Source organism: Anser anser, assembly GCF_964211835.1.
Source record: "Anser anser genome assembly, chromosome: Z".
In the NCBI taxonomy this organism is placed as follows: domain Eukaryota; kingdom Metazoa; phylum Chordata; class Aves; order Anseriformes; family Anatidae; genus Anser; species Anser anser.
The window spans coordinates 72,037,800-72,060,689 of NC_139723.1; the positions used below are offsets into that span (position 1 = coordinate 72,037,800).

General features: G+C 37.8%; 1 protein-coding gene and 1 long non-coding RNA gene across 6 annotated transcripts in view; one reads left to right on the forward strand and one right to left on the reverse strand.

Annotated features, from left to right (window-relative positions):
* The window catches only part of LOC310889858, a 33,168-nt gene extending 32,665 nt beyond the window's left edge, over nucleotides 1-503 (reverse strand). The window contains exon 1 of the long non-coding RNA XR_014576844.1: nucleotides 370-503. This is a non-coding gene — a long non-coding RNA (uncharacterized lncRNA). The remainder of the gene's footprint in view (nucleotides 1-369) is intronic.
* FGF10 (fibroblast growth factor 10) overlaps nucleotides 1-22,890 on the forward strand; it is a 66,819-nt gene that overhangs the window by 847 nt on the left and 43,082 nt on the right. For all 5 annotated transcript variants that reach the window (XM_083818034.1, XM_083818036.1, XM_083818032.1 and 2 more), the window contains one exon: nucleotides 98-661. In XM_083818034.1, coding sequence (XP_083674160.1) covers nucleotides 325-661 — 337 coding nt within the window. In that variant the 5' untranslated portion in view covers nucleotides 98-324. The remainder of the gene's footprint in view (nucleotides 1-97; nucleotides 662-22,890) is intronic.

A 22,890-nucleotide genomic window follows, 5' to 3' on the forward strand; every position in this document is an offset into this window, starting at 1 on the left:
TTGGGGAGTGTGTGTGTATGTGGTGGGGGGGGTGGGGAGGGGAAGAGAAAAAGGAAAGAGGATTAACCACAGCAACCCCCCCAAAAAAAACCAACAGCTCTTTTTTCTGAGGGAGGACTCGAAGGATTAAAAGGCAGCAACTTCTGAGGCGATTTGTCCCCTGAGTTATGGATGTTGGTGCACTTACTTCAGGCCAGATCAGAGCTCAGAGGGATCTAACCAGAAGCAGCAACCACCGGCTCTCCACTTGCCTTTTACCAGGTTTTACCCTTCCAGTATGTTTCTTTTGATAAGACATTTTCCAGCGCCCAGAGTTTCAGTACAATGTGCAAATGGATACTGACAAATGGTGCCTCAGCCTTTTCCCACCTGCCTTGTTGCTGCTTGCTGCTGCTCTTCTTGGTGTCTTCTGTGCCTGTCACCTGCCATGACCTCGGCCAGGACATGCTGTCCCCGGAGGCCACCAACTCTTCTTCTTCATCATCCTCCTCCTTCCCCTCGTCCTTCTCCTCTCCTTCCAGTGCGGGGAGACACGTGCGGAGCTACAATCACCTCCAAGGCGACGTGCGCAAGAGGAAGCTCTACTCTTACAACAAGTACTTTCTCAAGATCGAGAAGAACGGCAAGGTCAGCGGCACCAAGAAGGAGAACTGCCCCTTCAGTAAGTACGGCTCCGACGCCGGACCCCGGCTCCCGCGGCCGCGGCTCCCCCGGACCGGGCGCCCGAGCCCCCGGCTGGGGAAGGGCCGGGGAGGGGGCTCGGGGCGGAGGTGGGGTGAGCTCCGCAGGGACCCCGCTGCCCGCCCGCTTCTGCCGCGCTCTCCGGCAGGCATTTGCTTTGCAAATGGCTTCGCCGAGCGCCGCTCGCTCCGCTGCCTGGCAGAAGAGCAAATTAGAAAAGATTTTCAAAGGATGTGGCGCTGAGCGTGTGGGGGGGCGAGGGATGGAGGGTGGGTTGGGGGGGACATTGTCTCCCGAGTCTGAAAATCATTATCCCCTGTCATTAACGCGGCTCGACGAGAACGCTATATTAAAACAATGCACCCATCTCCCCCCGTGCACACACGCTCTTCGCTCTCTGAGCCCCAACGTGGCTGCCTGCCCCGCGCCCCCCCCGCCCCGATCCCGGGGAAGGGGCTTTTCCTCCCGCCGCCGCTCCGCTGACACCCGCACCGCACTCGGGTTCGCGGCAGCCTCGGTGCTGCTCCGCGCCCCATTGTAAACATCTGGGGCTGGACTCGCGCAGACCTCACACACATTTCATTGTCATTCTTTTTTTTTTTTTTTTTTCGTCTTGAAGAAATGATTTCAAAGTAAAAGCCGTATGGCTGTTTCCATGGCTGTACTTTCCAGCTTTTCTGTGGTACTAATTAGGCTTTTAGTAATAGCGTGCTTCTGGTAATGTATTTCTGGCTGTCAGTGCTAGAAATGTAACATTTATTCGGTTTTCTTGCCTGTGCAGTCTCAAACTGAAGCAACTGTAGTAAATCACAATATATTGCATTGTAACTCTTAAGTGACTGCATCCCACTATAGGGACGTGCTGCAAAAGTAAGCTGTTATGCAAGTGTTGGAGTACCGCTCCTTGGTTCTTAGGTTGTTTTTCATAAATACAGATAAATCTGAGGATAAATCTCCCGTTAATTTAAAACAACTTAAAGTGACTTAAGTAGCTCCCCTGCTAGCTAATGTGTAAAGTATGGAATACTTGAGCAGGTTGCCCTGCTGTAGGATAGGCATTACTGTTAATTCCACTGTATTTCTATTAAATACCCATAATACAGGCGTACAAGAAGGGAGGAGAGGGCTGATGTATCATATGTTGCTGTTTCACTTGCTCCACCTGGCAAGTTCATACTTTATCATATGCTTAATGTTTGTAAAGGCTTTAGATGTCAAGGCAGCCAAATCTTACCACTTCCCTTTTACATTTCATAGGAAGCCAAATTCTTGAAAGAAAGAGCTGTGATGAAGGTTTCACTTCAATGAGTGTGTGTGGAACTAGGTCCTAGCCCTGTATTTCTCTGATAACTTGTATTTGCAGATGAGGATAGTGTGATTCCCCTCAAATGGGATTCTGCAAACATTGTGTGCATCACAGAAAACACAAAGCCATGCTGTGTAGAATATTCCTGCAGCACAGTCTTTTAGGGGCCGAATTGACAACAGTATACTCAGAGAAGTAAATGCTCGCCTGAGCAGCCTCACTTAGCCTGCAGAACTGTTTAGTGAGTCAAGTTGCAGACTTGCATGAGTTTCTGCAAAATCTTGCCAAGAAGAGGTAGCATAATCTGCAATGTACATATACATCTTTCTACTCTTGGTCTATGTGCATCAACAACTTCCTGTAACTCTGGGATGTGATTCCTTTTTCCTAGAGTTCTAACCAGTGTATCAGAAACAGAACTGGCATTCTGGGTGATGTCCTGGTTATTTTTCACATCTGCAGAATATCTATTTAAGGGGTGAAGAATGTTTTGGTTTTTTTTTCATGTAAATGCAAACCAATGGTTGTGTTACACATAGACGTATCCTGTCTCTCGAGTTTACAAGTAGTGAAGAAAGGACTCCCATCGTCCTAGGGCATGTAACTTGCTAACCCCACAGTGTGATACAACAACATCTTTAAACACAAAATGATTACACTTTAGCTAGCAGAAGACAAGTCAAACAGTTATATCTTCCTGTTTAACACACACTATAACTTGCAATGTGAAATTGTGTTTTCTGTAAGAGCACATAGGCTGAGACCATTCATGTAGACATTTACCATGTCTTAATTTCAAGGGTGTCTGTGTAGCAAAATATTGCAAGTGACACAAAATCTGTGCTTTTCATCACTTCCACGTAGCTGTGTAATCAGAGTGCTGCCATAATCTCCAGCTGGACTGATTCCATGCAAATATGTGGTGTCATTAAGATAGTCTAAAATGTGTAATTACATGTGAACAAATTTCTGCCATGCATAAGGGGTTAGTCAGCCAACCCACTAAATTGTAGCCTGTTTAACGTTAAAGGCTATTTAATCTTTAATAGAAGTTCCTCCTTCAAAATCGTGCTTTCCTAAACAAATAACAGTGACTATTGACACACAAGACTTTGTTTGAAATCTAATTTGGAGGCTAATTTTCTTTTTCTCATATGCTAATGTTTAAAGTCCATTTATGCTGCAGTAAAGCCTTATCTGTAGGGCTCTAAGATCATGATATGTTGTGTAATTAGACAACAGCTTTCATGGCTGGCTGCCAATTAAGCACTGTCAAGTAAGAAGAACAGTGGGAGAAAGTCAGAATAAACATTCAGAAAATAGAACTTAGTCCCCAGACTTTAAAATGGCTCAAACAGCATCCTTAGATTTTCTCTATAAATATTGTGCAAAGTGCACTAAATAAAAGTTTACTTTGGCAGATATTTTCCAACTTGATTGCTTGGAACTTTTCCATCAGCCTTTCTCTACCTATAGGGTAATGGGAACAGAGGTGGCTTCTGAACACACTGTCAGGAGGCTAGGAGAACTTGCAACATTTAGGAGAGCTGGAGTGTGTGTATCTCCAGATAAAAGCAGGACCCTTTTTAGGTCTTGTTTTATTGTTCCTTGCAACTGGAGTTTTGTTGTCAAAGAGTAACATTTTAGTGATAGCTTGTCCCTCAGCACCACAGCTGTGAAATCCCTTGCCTTGGTAGGGTCATTTGTGTATATGAACAAGGACAGCTGCGCTGCTTTCTGGAGTCTTAAGTATTTTGGTGGGGAAAAAAAAAAAAAGAAACAAAAAAAGAAACCTCTAAAGTGTAATTAAAAAAATAAAGTGCTGTAACTTAACAGCTGGGATGACCAACAATAGCTTTAGCCATATGTAAACTTGGAGAGAGAACTGCATGGTGCAGATTCTGACCTGATTTTCACCTAGAAAGCTTTCTTGAAGATGGTGAATCTTTGGGTTTAATGGTCATCATGCACTGGGCTGCATGATACTTTTGATAAACAGCTTCTGGGAAACTTGAACATACTCTTGAGTGTTATGTTATTTTTAATTGACTTTTCAGGCAACCGTAAATAGTGCTAAGAGGCACATGGGCTTCAAATTTACAGTACAGATCTTAGTAGGTGAAGAGTGGTAACACAGTAAGCAATGGTTAATTAACAGCAGCTAACGTGCAGTCTGTAGTGGGAGTTCTGCCTGAGCGAGGATTACAGGGTAAAGCCGTTATTGAGGTAGATGTTTAGGGAGTGTAGTCTATGTCATTGAGACTGCCCATTAGAGGGAAGAATTACTGGATCGATTCCTGCGAGTTTTGGACCAAGCAGTGCTATGCAAAGCCTACGGTAGATGGCGGCACAGACACTGTCTGGTGTCACCTCTGCTCAAAGGAGGTGGACAAGGGGCTGGGTCCTCAGTTCTGTGGGCTAGTTTAGCTCAAGCAAAGCTACAAGGTCTTACACCAGATGGGAGGCTATTAATTGGCCTTCTGAGCATCCAAAGTGTATTAATCCAAACAGTGCAAAAGCACTACAGTTGCAGAACAAGAGTTTTCACTGAGAGAGCTAGCAAGAAATAATTACCTACTGCTCACAAGCTAACCTACTCCAGGCTTTTCCCCTGAGTATGCAATTATCTTTTATGAATGGCTTTAATATCTCCTGAAGTCCTTGGAAGTCTTTGGTTTTGCTATTGTCAGTGTGGGATCAGATTAGCAATATAGTGAATAATAGCAAGAAAGTTTCAAGGCTTGCTCTGTAGGCCAAAAAAATTGTAGACAATGACTCTAATTGCTAGAAACGCTGAACATTGCTAATGAGGTTTTAAGTGGTATGCATGACATGTAAATACAGATTTATAGTATGTATTGAATTGTGTACACACAACAACAAAAGTGTTCTGATTAAGTATACTCGGTTTGATACTCATTTTTTTGAGTATACCTCAAAGCTTTGTTGGTACATTAATCACACAGTACAGTTCAAAACAGATTAGAATACTTGGTAAAATACATTCTTTTGCTTCCGGACATGCTTAAGCTAGCTGTTTGGGTTTATCAACTCCTCACAAGCTGGTGTTTGTAAATTAACCTGAGAACTTTTCTCTATTTTTCTAAAGACTAATTGGTAGCCATATGTGTTTTGTTGTTTTACTCTATAAGAGATGTTTTATTTTGTTACCAATTAATATGACTTAAAATATGAAATAATGCTGTCTCAGTGAAGTAAGTTGAATCTTGTTTTTCTTTTTCTTTAGCACAAAATTTATGTTTTTATGGAGATGATTTCTCACTTTAGTTTTTTTTTTTTTTTTCCCTGCAGAACTCGGTTACATAATTTATAACCAGCAGTGTACAACCTTAGGCACTTAGGATTTATGAATGTGGAAAGAATTGTAGTATTTAATGTCTACATGACACTCTCCTGTTACCCTTACTGCATTCCTGCCTTGCAGACCCTACATGCTGATACTGTAGCCCTGTCATAAATCTGTTCAAAATATACAGTTGTAAGAAGTCTTTTTGTCTTCATAAATCTAACTTATAACCTCTTGGGGAACTAAAAAAAAAAATGGGGCAATTGAAAGTTTGTCCTTAAAACCTCAGAAGAGTGAGAGCAAGATGAATACAGGGTCAGAGATGCCATGCTGCTGTTTTAATGGGATGATTCTTAGGTATGGCTCAGTCACAACTTCCCTTGAAGATGGTGGTAGTTGAGTGAGCACTATAGAATGTGCTTACACTTTTGAAACATCTTGGATGCATTCACTCATAGGATAAGATCCTCTGTTTTGAAATAAAGTATGTTAAGATGACTTTCAGATGTCTTTGAGCTGTGTGTGTGAATAGGGGTCTTTTCACTTCAAATGGGAGTTCAGTCAGATTCTGCAATAGGGGAGTTTTCATTTCTTCCACAGAGCTTCTCATTTCAGAAAAGGAAAAACCATCCTATTGCCAAATCTTGTTAACCTGTGTGTCTTAAGTTAAAAACATTGGGTACTTATATGAGCATAGAGCAACATCTCCTCTCATGGAGGTTTCCTGACCTTTCCTCTGAGCGAGTAATAAAATCACATTGGAAAGGTTCTTAATGGGAAAAAATGATCCTTTTAAACAGTATTGCATTTTTATTCATAAGCCTGATATTTGGATGATAGCAGTAGTGTCATCAAATAATTCAGTCAGCTTGGGACTTGTTCTAATGCTCCTTTCATGTCTTGTTTTTGTTTGTTTTCTCAGTTTTCTGAAGTTTTCTGAATGAAGGTCTTAGAGTTCTTTCCTTCCCAAAACAGCACTGAGTTGACATTTCAGTTTGTGCATCTTGGTACCATTCCTTGCAGTTGCCATAAGACAATGAACTGTCTTATCCTAATATTCTGTGGTTTATCGTCTAGTGACTTCTGACACTTTGAACAGCACAAATAGTTTGAAGGTTTATCAGCATTAACAGCCAATGTCAGCTTGATGAGACTCTATGGAAGTAAGCTTTGCTTACTTTGGGCTAAGGAAGGCTAAATATCAGATCAGAAATTGAGATGCATTGAGGAATATGAGCACATACATGTGTCTTGGTCACTAGGTATGTAGAAGTATACTAGTCTAAATGCATGTATTTATATATATAAAAAAAAAAAAAAAAAAACACCTTCCTTTAATTCAACAACTTATTTTGATGCAATACTTCCACATCTTGCAGCTTTTCATTGTTCAGATACCTTGAACAGAAAGAATTCATAATGATACTTGCAAGCATAAGTTTTGTGACCTGAAAAGATTCTTTCCTATCTGAATTAATTGTTTTTGTTGCTAGGGCCAATTTGTTGTAAAACATCTCTGTTAGTTACTACATAGTAAAAGGGAGACAGGAAACACTGTTACATGAAGTTTTGAAAATCCAGCATGGGAAAGCTCTCTGTTTTTATGAAGAAAATGAATATCTTCAAGGGGAGGTATATGAGGAAAAAATAGTTCATATTTTAATCACTGGATGGATATTAATTCGTTAGCTGAATGCATTATTAAAACTGGTTATGCTACTTCATACATACAGTGCAACAAATGGAAGTTGCAGGGGAATGAAATGGTTGCAAGTAAGCCTGGTCACACGCTAAATAATAGCTTTAAAGGCACTCTTTGCTTTTAAATTAGGTTACTTGTGTTCTTTCTTTGAACATTCAGTTCTAATTGCAACAGTAAATCAAAGAATACACTCAAAGTAGATTCCCATGTAAGGTGGACAACTGGACAGTGCCTTTTTACTGCTACTAACACGTGCATCCAATTACTGGGTTGATATACTCACAGTGTCAGCTGTAAAGCATTCCCATATTTTATAGTTAGCCTAAAGAATTATTAGCCTGTCCCCTTTCACATTTACCTCTAAATAATCTGTCAGTAGTGTATATCTTCTACAGTTAAAGAGGAATTTTCACACGCATTGAGGCTGACTTTCAAGAAAAAGGAAATGTTGAAATTACACCAAAAAGTTTCACTCCTTCCACCCCCAACCCCCCTTCTGAAATTTCTGATATTGTGCAAGAGAGGAAAAGGCTATACTATAAACATGAGTGCTCATAAATTTTATATAAAAACAAAGATCAGATCTTTCATAAACTTTGATTTAGTAAAGCAATATGATGCCTGCCCCTTTCATGGTGGAAAACATGTGAAAGACAAAGTTGGTTGTTTTTTGCAGTTCCTGATTCCTCCTACATAGAGAGCAGAGGTGAAAACAGGGGACCTGACGGGTCTAGTTTTTCTTCCTTCTTCTGCCCCTGACAGTAGAGGTTCAAAACATAGCACAGAAATAAAGGGAATGTAAATTTTCTTTCAGGTTCCTAATGCACATCTGTGCAAGCTGCAGTCAGTGTATGTGGGAGTTGGGGAGGGGACACTAAAGCATTTTGGAAGCATTCAGGATACTCTTTATTTGCAGTTAAGTTGTGGTGCTAAGTGGAAGTTGGGAATAAATCAATGATACCATGCCAGCATTAGAGGAAGGGGAAGGGAATTGTGATGAGTGCCAGAGCAACACTAGAAAGGATGACAAGAAAGATATAGGGGTAGCATATGTTCCACATGGGAGACAGGAACGTGGCCTACCCGTTCTGGCAGTAGTGAAGCCATTGAATTGCCCCATCTTATCTCACTGCATCATCAGTTTTCTCACTTCCTGAACCTATGAAGCTGCAAATTCATCAAGGTGCCTGTTGAATTTGTTTAAAAGTGTGCAATCAATGCTGAGTTATAAAATCTCCCCACTCCTACCCCCACTTCCATTTTATCTTCTCTAACCCTATTCTGTCAATATGATTTGGTATGTGCTCTGGCATTCTCTTCTTCAGATTATCCTCTTCAAGAGGATTAGTAGCATGCATTATTCCTAGTGTCAAAATCAGTGCTGACTACTTGCAAGCAGAAAGGTGATCATACTTGGCCCTTGGGAGTAAGAAAAGCAGCCACAAACAAACCTGTGTTAAAGAAGAAAAAAAATGGGGTTTTGGTTTGCTTGTTTGTTTTTGTTTTTGTTTTTGTTTTTTTCACTATGCTAGTTTTTCACTATCCACTACATTTGGTATGAGAAACATACAGCTGAAAGACACCTATATATCCTTAGACTTCTGAGTGTTTTAATTTGGGAGGGATGGAATAGGTTATTTTTTATGACTGATATGTTTAGTGTTATCGAGTATGTCATCTTTTGTAAGCGTATCTTTAAGATTTGAAGTAGTTACATAGTTACAACTCACATATCCAATAACTGTTACTACAGTGACGATAGGAATATATGCTCTGTGGAAGAATACAGAATGACTGTATTTAACATGAAGTAGGTTTTATAGGACTATAGTTTTAGCGCCACATTTTCAGATGTTTTTAACAACATTTTAGGAGATGCTAAGCCTCCTGATATTCACTGAAACTGTCTTTGACTTCAACAGAACAAGGTTTACTCACTGCGTATTTCCAAGATAATCATTTTTTTCTCTATGGATTTGCATGGGGGTAAACATTAAAAAGGGTAAACCATGTTGATCTGGAAGTATCTCTCCCACCCACGTGAAGAATCTAAAACCTTTGGCAACTTTAACCTTAGTTAATATCACTGTGTCCTTCTCCCCTTTCTCAAGGAAAGCAACGCGGTGGACATGGCCCATATCTTGATGATAGGACACGTTTCCTTTGTCAAAATGCTACTGTTAGTAACCACAATACAGAGATTAATTGTGTGCTCACTGAGAATTTATAGCTGCAAAACTAATGGTAACATGAAAAGAAGCAGCAGAAAGAGACTAGAGCTAGCTGTCTGAGCTGAGTGGTGGCCACTTGTTACTAGTCTGCTTCAAGGTCTGTATCTGGATGCTCACCTGGCTCTTCAGAAGCTGAAATGATAATTTCCTCCTGGAAGAGATATACATGCAGTTTTGCTGCTACCCTTAGTGGGTATCTGGGGCAGAAGTAGTTAATTTGTTCAAGGGACTCAACCATGTGTAAATTGGAGTAGAATATTCATACAAACTGAGTTTCACCAGGTGGTCTGAGGTACAAACAGACATCTTAAACATTCCAAGCTCTTCAAAATTAGTAGTTTACCTGCTTCTGACAGAAATATCTTGGAAAGTGAGCAGCATGTAACTATTAGAAGGAAATGAGCATTTCAGCCTTTATACTTACACGTGAAGATACTGGATGAAGGCATATATTGTGCAAGTATGCAAATTATTATGAACAGAAACATTTACTGTCATGTCTATTACTTTTTATTTACAGAACAGCATTACCTCTGCTTCCTGTAACTCATGAGCTCACACAAAAAATAGCTCACTTCTTAGGGCAATGCACAGTTTAAATTGCTTAAGGAGCCATAACAAAATTTACTAAAGTTAGCAGTGGGAGCTGCAAATCATGCCCTTTCTGAGCCCCAGAATGGATTCAATTCAAGCAGTTTTGCTGCTTCTCTTGGATTTTGCTTTGTGGCCAGCCACAATCCTAGGCCAAGGAAGATGGAGGGAGATGCTGAGATCATGCAGATTAGCAATCTATCAATCCTGGCAATGACAATGTTTCCTATAGTCAAAACACTGTGGGGAGGTAGTGCAGGAAAGGGAAGGGGAACAATACTAACAATAATCTCTTCTCCGAGTACTATGTGGAGAAATGCTCCATTTCTCTCACAGCTTCACATGTGCAAATGACCTTGAGGGTGGGAATTGCAACCCCACTCTGTACATTTCATGGGAGTTAGTAGTACTGTTTGGTACTTTTTTTTCTCATATTCCATAAACCAGTCAAGAACAGTGATTGCCGATTACTTCACAGCTGGAGAAAGTTGTATATTAAGGAGCTACAAGATTGAACCCAGTGATGTTGCTAAAAACATTGCTAAAAACATTTTAAGATCATTATATGATAGACATAGAAAGATTACTACTAGTAACGCAAGTGTAAAATACCTCATTATAAGAGGTTTGGGATGAGGAAATTCATTGCAGGTGGAGAACAGCTACTACTTGAAGTTTGCAAATAAACTGGCTGGAAGAAAAGGTCCAGCACCAGAATTCTTTGATGAAGCAAATTTTCATGCAAAATTTAGAAACATTCTTTAAGACTATGATGGAATTTTAAATCATAACAAGGCTGAAAAGCATTGGAATAATGACATGGAGATGTGAAGAACTAAAGGCTCACATCCTTCAGCACAAGAGGAAGATAGCCAAGGCATAAAGGGATCTGGGGGACTTTTCTGATTTCTCCATGCTTCCCTAGCTGATAGCCAAGCAACACAGAGGAGGAATCTGTTTACTTCAAAAGGAAAGGGAAGAAGACTGAACAATTTGGCACAAGGATAGTCTATAGGAAGTAAAACTTGAGTTTGTGAAGTGTAATAGAGTGTTAGCTATTGTGAAATATCAGGTCCTGTATATGATTTTTGTCCATTGTACCCCAAAATTTATACATATATTTGTTTCTAGTCTCTGGCTCCTTGCTGTTTATAAAATCAAGGTAGTAATACTTCTTCCATGAGGAAGGGTGTTATGAAAACACATTATTTATGAAACATACCTGTAACATGGTGATGAGTGCCAGGAAAAAAAAAAAAAAGAAAAAAAAAAAGCCCACCAGGAAGGTAATGATTCTCTTTTTACAGAAATGCTTGATTATAAGGAATAGGAAGGGCAGTTTTGTCCTCTTTATAGAAGGGAAAGAGTAAGCTACTTCTTAACTCCAGCAGACTTAGGTGTTTGTCCTTTGATCAGCAAAAACTTAAGCTTCCACTGGAAAAGAAACATTCCATAGCTTCTCTTGCAAGCACTGTCAAGATTACTCAACAAACGTATAGCGTAATAGAAAAGTTAATGGCAAAATAGCTTCTGAAAAAACATGGGTGTAGGCACAAATTGGATCTGCCCTTCTGTGATGCTGAGCTGAGATCTGGTTGTGCTGCATGACCATTATGATCTTAAGGGATATCAACCTTGATTTTATTTTAAAGGTCTAAACATTAGGATGTTTCAGCTCAAGGATCTATATAATCCCCATGATTAAATAGTTAAAATAGTGATTTATTTCACTTTCTTCTTCTTACTGTTAGGCCTACCAGTCAAAGGATTTTGAGCATGATTTCTGCCTAATAATTTTCATATTTGGTCCTATTATGCAGTTTTGGCACTGCCTTAATTTCTCTGAAATGTTGCCTAGGTCTCGGAGTAAAGCTACAGGATTTTTAATATTATTATTTTATTTCTTTTCCTGCCTTTTTATTATAGATATCTCCTCTTCGGTGTCACAGACATTATTCTTTCAGTTTAATTTATTACAGTTACTTTTACATGTCACAACTTCTCTTTGAAATGACAGCCATCCAAGTTAAAGTCTTTTCAACTCTAGTGAAAACACATATAATGAGGCTGACACTTGGCTCATGTGGTATTAATCTGGTCTCTTGGTCATTTCTTCTGTGTCTCCTGCTGCAGTCTGCTCTGAAAAAGACATATCTGCAGCTGGGGAGTACATAAGATTAACTTCCGCCTCTCTGTGGCTTCTTGCCTCAGACCACACACCAAATAATTCCTCAAAGCATTATCCAGATTTGCTCAAAATTCACCATGCTTGCTTTATTCCTTCAGTTCTGCCACACATGCATTTGTGGACTTGCTTGCAGCTGATTCTGCTTATGAAACAGGAAACATTTTGCAAAGATGAGGATTTGGGGACAAACACTATTGTAAAATATCCATAATATTTTTTCTGTGGAACTCTTTCCTTTTAGGTTTGCTGGTTTTATTAATGTACACAGTAGATCAGAAAGGTCAGCAAAACGTAACCTTTTTGGTTTTCAACACTACTCAGGGCATAACAAACCCTATCTAGTCATCCAATACAAACTAAATTATAGTAACTGCTGTGTCCAAAATGAAATAAATAAATAAATAAATGAAAGCAAATAATGGTGCTTATATTGAGAAGGATCTTTAGTGTTGTCTGATCTATTAAATTCAGTAATGTTGTAAAAAAAGAAGTTGTTGCTGGGTTGATGGGAGAAATGTTAGCTATCCTATCCAGGGACCTTTAAATCTTAATCACCATTTAAAATCCTTGAAAAGGGAGCAACAGATGTAAGGGATATGTGTATTTGTGCTCACACACCAATGCAGACTCAAAAAGTATCTGTAATGATGAGCAGGAAAAACAATACCTGAAAACTTCTCACTGCTTTCTGTTACCCTGTGGTCAATACAAGAAGTTATAGCTGAGGTTCCCAGATACTTCTCATTAAGTCCATACGGGGATGGGAACATATTTTTCCTGTTTGAGTAAACTTCAGTCTGACATCTTTTAGAATTAATGTTGCTCACTTTTCAACTAAGTATCTTGTATTAGTAGTTTCAGAATCTTTCTTCCTCCCAGTGCATGAGGTCTAATCATTTTCAGATATAGTTTACTGTAAGACCACCAGCCACATCACACTTTCTGTTTTTCACAGTAGTCAAACATAAACATATACACGACCTTTTCATTTATAGATGTTTTGTGTCCCAAGCTATGGCTGTTCTACCTGCAAAACTCCTGTTGTACACTCAGACACATACTGATAATACAAAAGTTGATTGCATGATGATGCAACTAATGTACTTCATAAGATTAAGTTTCCAAAGAATCTGTAAAGGCCCTAATGAGCACTCATTTTCACAGCTAATCCTTTAGTACCTATTGCTGTAAGAACCTCCCAGAGCTTGCTCTATCAAGTTTATGATGTAAAACCTCTCACATTGTGAAACATCTTATGAATAAGTAGAAATCTGTATTATTTCATTATTTGGACATGTGAGATTAATGCCTCCAGAAGGACCATAGCATATGCTTTACCCAAGCAGAGGATGACAAATGTTAGAAACTTCTAGATATCTAATAATAATCTTAGAGTTTAGTCAGTTAAAGAACTTATGTCATTCTCTTTTTCCAATAAATACCTTCCTAATAAATTCTAGTTAACATGACCTTGTAGCAGCAGAGTTTCTTGGTTTGTGATTTTATTATTATTATTATTATTTTTATTCCTCATTCAAATAGTAGATTTGTTTTCTGGTTTTGAAGGAGAGCTTATACTCACAAGACATATGTCACAAGCCACTAAAAGTGTCAAAATCTTACAGCAGGCCCTTGGTGGCTTGTTAATCTCTCCTTTTTTTCCCCCTTCTTTTTTAAAGGAAACAGACTAATTCACTTAAACATAATGAGAGACATGCCTGCTATAGCCTATGTTTTAAAAAGTGTCAGCCCAAGCAAGATCTGTCTTATTTCTTCACCCTTTTTCTTGGATCCAACAATTAAACACAAAGCTGAAAAATACAGGTTTTTAAGGCAAAGATATTTAATATGTCAAACGAGAAATGGAAGTCTTTTTCATAATGGAAAAATATGCAAGTGTTAGGGTGGAGAAGTTCTTCTTCTTCTTTGGGCCCGTCCTTCCAAATGATCATCAGCAACATGCAAAAGATAAACCTCTATGTTAAACAGGGGGACCAGATATATGTCTAACCTCTTGCCCCCATTTTTCTAATCGGCTTCCGTTAGGAACAAAAAGTTAAAATACCTCTAAACCAAAATAATGATATGGTAAGGTGAACTTTTCAACTGCTTAAGAACTTTTCATAAAATGATAGTATTACAAAGTCCTGTTTTAGGCCAAAAGACTGTTCTACTGTAGTGATATTTCTATACTTGGACCAATAGCTCCATGTTTACTTTTGAAAAGTAATGGCCAGAAGCTGCATGATTTGCAGCAAAAATAAAAGTAACAAGTAGTAAAATTCTTACTTGTTAAAGAAAAACTACAAATACTATGCTTTAGAGCCTAGGTTTCCTGTCCAGTGTTGGGCTTTTTCATTCTATAGACATTAGCTAGCCAAATCTTGAAATATAGCTATGTTATTTCCTCTTTTTATAGACACAGAGACTGAGGCAGTGTTTAAAGACCTGGATTTTTTCTTTTTAAATTTTATTCAAGCTTATTCCATGCTAAATAATGGACTGATGATTCTACTCTGTTCCTTATTTTGAGTTCACAATACAAGGGATAATGTTCATGTTCTTAATAGAAATGGGATTTAAGGGGTGAAGTGTAATTGTTCAGTTTTTATAGCAGAGTATGTCTCCAACATAGATGTATACATATGAAAGATTAAATGATGACTTTAATGCTAGTTAGAGATATAGAAAGTAAAAAAAAAAAAAAGTTTAGAGAAGGGATTGAAACAGATAAACAATTCTGTCTAATGACAGAGATATTGTAAGGTAGCTTCTCTTGCTAAGCATACCCTTGAACCAGTGTAGGTAAGAAAACTGAAAATATTTGAAAACAAATTGACCTTAATGAGTAAAGCTAGGAGCTATTGGTAATCTGTAAACTGTCCTTTGGAAGATCTGGATTTGGGAACTTATTTTGTTTTACAATGAAAAATAAATATTTCAAGTATTGCTAAAGTATTCACTACTGATAACAGCTGAAGAGAAACACTACTGATACTAGAGAGATACTAGCTGAAGAGATTCACTACTGATAACAACTCCAGGAGAGCAGAGTCTGAAAGCCAGCATATTTTGCATATGGATTCCAAATTCATAATTTTAATTGCTTCCTTCTCATGTTGTTGAGCTTTACAGAGGAGTTAGTGTTGGAGTGATTTAACTGAAGAAAAGGTATTCACCCAGGAACAAAAGAAACTTGCCTACAGAAAGGCAGGAGGAACAGGTCTGATATTTTAAAAAATGAAGAGACTATTGCAAGCAGGCATTCAGGGATTTGAGTGGTTAATTGCAAAGACACAGAAACCTAAGGTTGTGGGCGGCCTCTTCTAGAAGTAAGTAGAGGAGAAGTCTTCCAGCAATTTGTTATAATTGCTCTGCTGGAGTTTACTAAATCTCATCAGCTCATGTGAGCATTCCATAACTTCCATCATGCAAAATCACCCAGAAATCACCCAGTTTAACTTTACTGGCTTAAATGCAAGATATTATCTAAAGCAAGTGTGTCCACTGGAATGTTTGGAGATCAGCTAAACTCCATCTGGGATTGGTGATGAGCAGCTGGAGACAGGAGTTTTTTCTGCAGTTTTTTTTCTGCCAGTGTAGGAAAGAATGTTTTCACTCCTACTGAAATCAGTGATACTGGAATTTCTGGATTTCTCAACAGCTGAAATCAAAAAGTGTCTAGTGACACTGAGATCAGACTTCATCACGGCATAGACAGGAAGAATTTTATAGTAGAGATTTTCATTACTTTGAAATATCCAGTATTGACACTGAGAGAGGTAGGACATGAAACCACATCAAGACTGACTTCATGATTCACAGCAGAGAACCAGGATGCTTTAGAACAAAAAAAAGTAAAGGGAGTGCTAACAGGAGTGTCATTTGATATAAAATCACCAAAATCATTTAGACCTTCAACAGAGAGGATGGAGTTTTGACCCTGTACCTAAGTGCAGCGGTCCAGGATCTCAGCTATGCATTCCTCATATTTCTTTCAAATTGGCAATGCAAAATAGCCATTTTTTTTCACACCAGGATTTCAATTTCTATCAAAAGTATCATTTCAGCACCTTATAAAAGTAATAGTACCACTTTAGAATCTAGTCCAGGAGAAAATACCAATAGATTTTATGGGTTGTGCCAATCCTGGAAAAGGTTACAGATGTCGATTTTGCAGAAGGCTGAAGTAGCCAAAGAAGAAGGTCAGTTGTGGGATAAAAGGGAAAAGGAAATTAAAACAGAATTCTTTGTTCTTCAAGCTGCAGAATAACCAGTGGGGAGGCAGAAGCACTCTGAAATTGCATGATAAACTCCTCATCTTTTTTGTGCCCTGCATCTACCTTAGAAACTCTGTCTTTTCTTTATCTGCATAAACTTCAAAGCTAAAACACTAATGCTGGAACCGTTCTTAATGGATAGCTTCAGCAGACAGTTTCTGTGAAAAAGCAGTCTATGAATGGTATCAGCAAAGTATTTGTTACCGCTCCAGAGCACTAACTCATTCCCAGGATGGGCACTTCCAGGTGGCTTCTCCCACTTACAAACATCAAGGCTTTGGCAGTTTGAGAGATGTAGGTAGGCAAGGAGCAGTTATGTGGCTCTTGCCCTAGAACAGGGAAGTCCTGCAAAGACGTGTAATATGTAACCAGTAAGTTTATGGTACCAAAAAAAAATAAATAAATAAATAAAAAATCTGTACTCATCTTTCTCTGGCATCCTTTTTACAATAGCTTTTGGTGGAACACTTTAAAAGTGGTTGGACAGTCCAGTGTTTCCAGGATCAAGGTTCAGCCAGCATTGTTGCATGCCTTATGATGACTGAGGTGTTTTACTGCAAGCACAGCCTTACCATGGGCATTCATTACACTTGGTCAGTGTGTATCCATTAATTAAAAACTTGTAAAGGCACGGGACTTAAAAAAAGATTCTTGGGAATTCTACTATGGTCCCTGTTATTGCTAGTACTTGCCATATAAATTTGTTCAGAAGCTTACTGAGTTCAATTAACAACAGATAAATTCTTCTCATCATACTCTTTAGCTAAAGGCTGTTGCACAATCTCACTCTTTTACATGTTACAATTAGTTCTTATTTTCAGTCAGAATACATTCAGTCAGTACTACTACTCTTTTGACAGCAGGTTCCATCACTGCCTTTTCCTCTCTAAAGCTCACTCTAAAGCTTACTACCACAGTGTATATACAGTGAGCTGATATATACTTTTTTTTTTTCTCTTCTGCTAAAATTAATATGTCAAGTTCATTGCTAAAGAGAGCCCAGTGTGCTGAGAAACACCCTCACCATATTCCTGCTGGTCCTGGCCATGAAGCACTGTAGCTAAATCCATACGGACTAATAAGCTATGCATCTTAGTGGATCATGTTAATTCATGTGTTTTACCCTGAAAGCATATCTGTCTTGCTTTCCAAGTTTAGTATCTTTACTGGGGCAGCTTAATTTGAAGTATTTCTTTTCTGGATATGTTTCTAGCCCTGGATGGTTTTGTGTAGACATACCCTTTTCTTGTAAGCTAATGCTTTCATTTTCCTGTCTTGTAGAACTGCTTCTAGGTGCCTGGTCTTAAACCAAAATTACACACCATGTCCCAGGCCATGTTCTGCCCTCAGTGCTCAGGACTCACACTATTAATTTCTCAGAGCCAGAGGAAATGAGTAGTAAGAAGAATTCTAACATTGCCAAAACTAACAACCCCCCCAAACAGACCATACACCTGTCACATGGCAAATGCCACTCTCTGCCCAATAAATAAAAGAAATGTAAGAATAGAAATGGAGCTAGCTTACAATATATTTAACAGGACAAATTGTTGGAAAATTTGAAGTCCTCCATTAAGAGAAATGGTCAGAATACAGCTGACATAGGCGAAGATGAATTGAAGCAATTTATCACATAGTGTTTTACTCTCATTGATTTGGCACATAAGGCTTCTTTTTAAATTTAGAAGTGGAGAATTGGTTTATGGGTGTTTTAGGGGAGGAACTCATTTTTCCCACTTTCTGAAAGATATTGAAATGCCAAAGTATTTACCATTCAGAGTGAATATGAAATATTGAAACAGACTCTCCTATAAAATCAAAGTCCAGAATAATGTCAGTTTATATTAAACACAGTATTTTATGGAAATTAATTTAAAATATATTTTAAAAACTGCCAAAATTGAAATTTATTTTTTGCTGTAGTGAGTGTAAATTAGAAACAAAAATGTTTTTTCTTTTTAAAAGTATAAAAAATAAATTGTATGATAATTTTTAGAAAGTTAAATTGAAAATCTTGTTGAAACCCATTATTTCTATGGGAAAATGAAACGAATGAACAGTCATACTTTCTAATAAAGTAATGGTTGGTCATAAAACTTCTATATATACTTCAGGATATATACTTCTATATGTAGCTTCAGAATAAGAAAGGAACTGGAGAGAAAACAGATAAAAGCTGAGAAGAGAGTTCTAATATTCTTTGTCAAATAACCAGGCTCATCACTAGAATTAAGCTAAACACAAAAAATGATTATATTATGTTTTGCACAGGCTTTTGTCCAAGTCCTGACACCGGGCAAGGAGTCTGATTGCCCATTAAATATCTTAGCTGATGTTTGAGGCTCAAAGTACTGATTTCTGTACAACTGAAGGAATAGAGTTCCTGCCAGTCCTTAGGTAGCTTTGGTCCCTAAGAGGTATTGGATCATTGAATTAGAAATACCAGAGAACTAGGGGGCATACCATTAATATTGGGACCTAATACTGTGCACAGAACTCTTGGTTTCCATGCAGAAACCTGTCCACAGGTTATCATCTTTTTTTTTATACATGGAGAAGGGTAGAAGCAAAGCTGTATCTTTACATCCTTGGCTTCATTCCATTGTATTTATCAATGGTTTTAAGGCAAACATTAGGAAATATGCTTGTTTTCTCCTCCTGACATTTTTCAGGCGTGGCAAGACAACTGCCATAAGTTCTGGATACCGTACAAGCTGAGGAACCAGGATGTTTTTCATGAAGTTGTGTCTTTTATAGAAAATATATATTTGTGTTTAGAAAAGCACTTTAGGAAACAACGTGCTTTATGTGGCTGTGTATTTGCACTGAATATAATTCATAGTGGTCTCTTATTTCCATGTTGAGGAGCGATGAGGACAATGTGCTAAGTTTTTTTTTTTTTTTTTTATAAATCTTGTGACAGAGCTTTTCACAATAGTATTTCCTGAAACGTTTAGGTATAATTTCACTTGTTTCTGACATTCTAAGTTAGATATATCAGCCGAAGCTACTCTTAGCACTTCCTTGATGCATCAAGATGTCATAGAAGACGTGTGGACTGTTGCATCTAATGTATGGAGATAGTGGACACCACATGACTATTTTTTTTCTTGTTTTCTTTTTCTTCTACTATCTGTTTGTCTGGCTTTAATCAGTGACTTCTCTGTGAAATGTTGCAATTGGGCCTGAACAAGCTTTTTGCTCTTCTCTGATATGGAACTGTGGATTATAGGTGAAACTGCATTAAGAGGCTACAGAGGTTAACTATGCCTGAAAGTTTCCAGTACCATCCACATCAGTTGACACTCTCAGCACACTACATAAACAATCTGGGAGAAGCTATCAGAGCTGCAGTTGCCCATCCCCTGCTCTATCTGCTTTAATTTTGAAAATTTCACACATGGTGGTGTATTTTGGATTGATTAATTTAATCATTCAGCTAAGATGGTTGGTCAGCTGCACATACTATGTATGGTATTTCTTTCACTTGTACAAGGAAAAAGGTTCTTACATATCCTCAAACTAAAGAGTCTTCCTTTCCATCTAAAAGCTCTCCTTTAACTTGAAGTACCTAATCTTTTTAAGAATAGTTTGAAGTAATTTAGGTAGACACCTGCATACATTGTGCTTGCCAATAATTTTTGAGGCTCTGTAATCACATTTAGCTAGTTTAAAACCTTTTTTTTTTTCTCTCTGTTGTCCCATGAAAATTTCATATAGACCCAGAAGCTGGCTTCATTGGGAAAACTGATTAAGCAAAAGTGTTGTCAAGATCATAGTGTAAACATACTGATAAAAGTTGCTCTTTTAAACAGAATCCTTGCAGGTGTTCAGTTAAAAACAGAAATCATAAGGTTTTTAAACAAAAAGCAGTCCTCAGAACACTCATGTCTCATTTAAGATTATTTTGTTTCAACCCAAACTCTGTGAAATCAATTATCTCCTATGTAAAATAGAGAAATGAATGTACAAGTACCTGCTTCCCTCCATCTCTTGTTATGATGTTTTCTTACATTCTAACACCATATTCTTTAATCTTTTTGAAGAAAAGAGGCAGCTTTATGCTTTGGAGTATGCAGGAACAAGTTGAGGAAGGGTTGGAAGGTCAGCGAGGGAGCTTAAAGTGTGGCAATTCACTTCTGTCTCACCTCATTCCTGCTTCTTCAGTGCAGCAGTGCAATAAGCTTTTAAATCTGTTTGATATGGCTCATATGCTTGAAGCAACTTGGACACTGTTTGCATAGGAGCTGTCTTGAATTTGCCTATATGAGATCACAGCTTAAAAAATCGTAGGACACTCAAGGAATTCTCCAGGTTGCTAGATTTAATTACCAGAATTTCTAAGGAATTCTTTTGTACCAAAAATAATTGGATCATCATTTTTTTAAGTGGATTAGATACAAAAATATGATGTAAAACAGCCATTACATTGAGATATGATGTGGTACATTTTTAGCTGTCAAAATGTGCTTAGAAATGTATAACAAATGCCAGCATGATACTGTGAATTGTGAAAAGGATAAGACACAAGTTCTGCTGTTTGCTGTTCCCAGTAAATGTCTACTTTTGTTTAGACATTGTTACTACAAAAACCAAGATAAGACTGTGATTTGCCAAATGTTGAATTGTAGTGTCCAGCTTGGGTTTTGAATTAAAATGCACATAAGCCAAAAATTACGTTTATATCATCTAGTGTGTTGTGTAACAAAAGAGTGTTAGGTAGTCCAGTTAATGAAATTAGTAAATTTTGGCCATGGTGTTAAATTGAGTTTATATTCAATGTTGTTTTGAGGGAGAGAGGATGGAAGGAAAGTTAAATTGTAGTTCATATTAATTGAAAAGACTAAGCTGTTGTTGATATAATAAAGTCTGTAAACAACAATTAGGTGCTATCTGGTAGTTGTTTTTTCTAAAAAGAAAAGTTGGAAAGAGTGTGCTTTAGAACAGAATAATCGAAAGTGAAGTTTTTATTCCATGTAAGCAATAATCTGTGTCACCAGCTGCCTTTTTGTACAGGTGAGACTTTGCTGGTATTAGGAGAACTGTGCACTGAGAAAAGGGTCTTTTAGCCCATAATGCAAGTCAAAATATAACAGGTAAATATTCAGTGGCATAAGGTAGCCCATGGGAATTAACATACCTCATTATCTTCTGCCAGATAAAACACTGGATATCAAAATTAGTATGGCCTTTTCCATTGTTTTGTAAAGTAGACAGCATGTACAATTTAAAGGATCTCATTCTTTATATCAAAACACTATTGTAGTCACTAGGGTAATTTTCTCGAGGATAAATGTCACTTGAATGGAGGAGTCTTCAGGATCGGCTTTGGTCTTCTTGCAAGTTGCCAAGGCAGTTTCAGTTGGACAAAATCTGCACACCCCAGCTTTTATGAGTTATGTTTGTTGTTTATTTTTCCGTTATCAAGATGACCAGTCATATGTTTCATAAATAGTATTTTGATTAAGAGTGTGGCAAACAAGCTCCATTTGTCCCTTGTTTGGTTTGACACCATTCATGGATGCTAGCACTTAATTAGTCATTGTCTGATCCAAGGAATTTGAGTAGCTCATTGCTTTTCTTTGTTTATTCCATCCCATCAGTAAGTAGAGTAGTGCAAGATGTATCTTGAAACAGAACGTGATGTGAAATGTCCATGTTGAAAAATTGCTCGTTATGGGTAACAGAATTTAAGCCTTTGCACTGTTCTGAAATTCGTGCAATGATAGACAACACTCGTCTAAATTACATATCAGAAAAGTAGAGAGATGATTTGAAACCATAGCTAGGAATATCTCTGAGGCTTGAAGGTGAAATTAAACTGTCATCAAGAAAAAGAGAAACGAGATCGAAATTTGAAAATATAATGTATTTAAGTCCGTTTCAAATAAAGCTGTCTGAAAATCAACAACTGTAGTTATAAAGGGCTCATGCAATTGTTGTGATGTCAGTCTAGATGTACACCACCCATTCTTCCAAGTACTAGCTTTCTAGTTTGAGTTTCACTGAATAAAATTGTTCAAAGAAAGTTCAAGTTTTAGAAAGATTTCCACATAGACAAAAATACCAGCCCTGTTCACTTTTGAATGATTTGTATAAACATTTGCAACAACTCAATCCTGAAATGCTCATTAAAGTCAAGGTCTGCTAAGCTTCGCAGTTTTTGGTTTTACTGGGAGTATTTCCAGTTGTTACATGATACGTAAAGTTTTTTCCCCTTTTATTTAGCATATTTTGCTGTATCAATAAGCAAGGAGGCAGGTAAAGACCCTTTAAGGCACCACTTTTTTTTGGATCAACTCAAGCCAAACCTTTGCTGCTTATATTTATATGAAATCTTTCCTTTTATCTGTATTTTAAATTAAAATAAATTTAAAATCTTTGATGCTAGAAGCTAAGCCTTTGGGTGTCCCCTGATAGTGTCTGAATGTGCATAGTTTTTCACACATTCAGGCATTTATAGCTGCTATCCAGAAAGATATGCCAAATAACTTAATTCTGCTCATATATATCAGGAAAAAAAAAAATAGAAAATGTGAGAGAGGGCCCAGAACAATAAGATGAGAGATGACAGATCTGGTTATTTAAAATTACAAACAAAAAT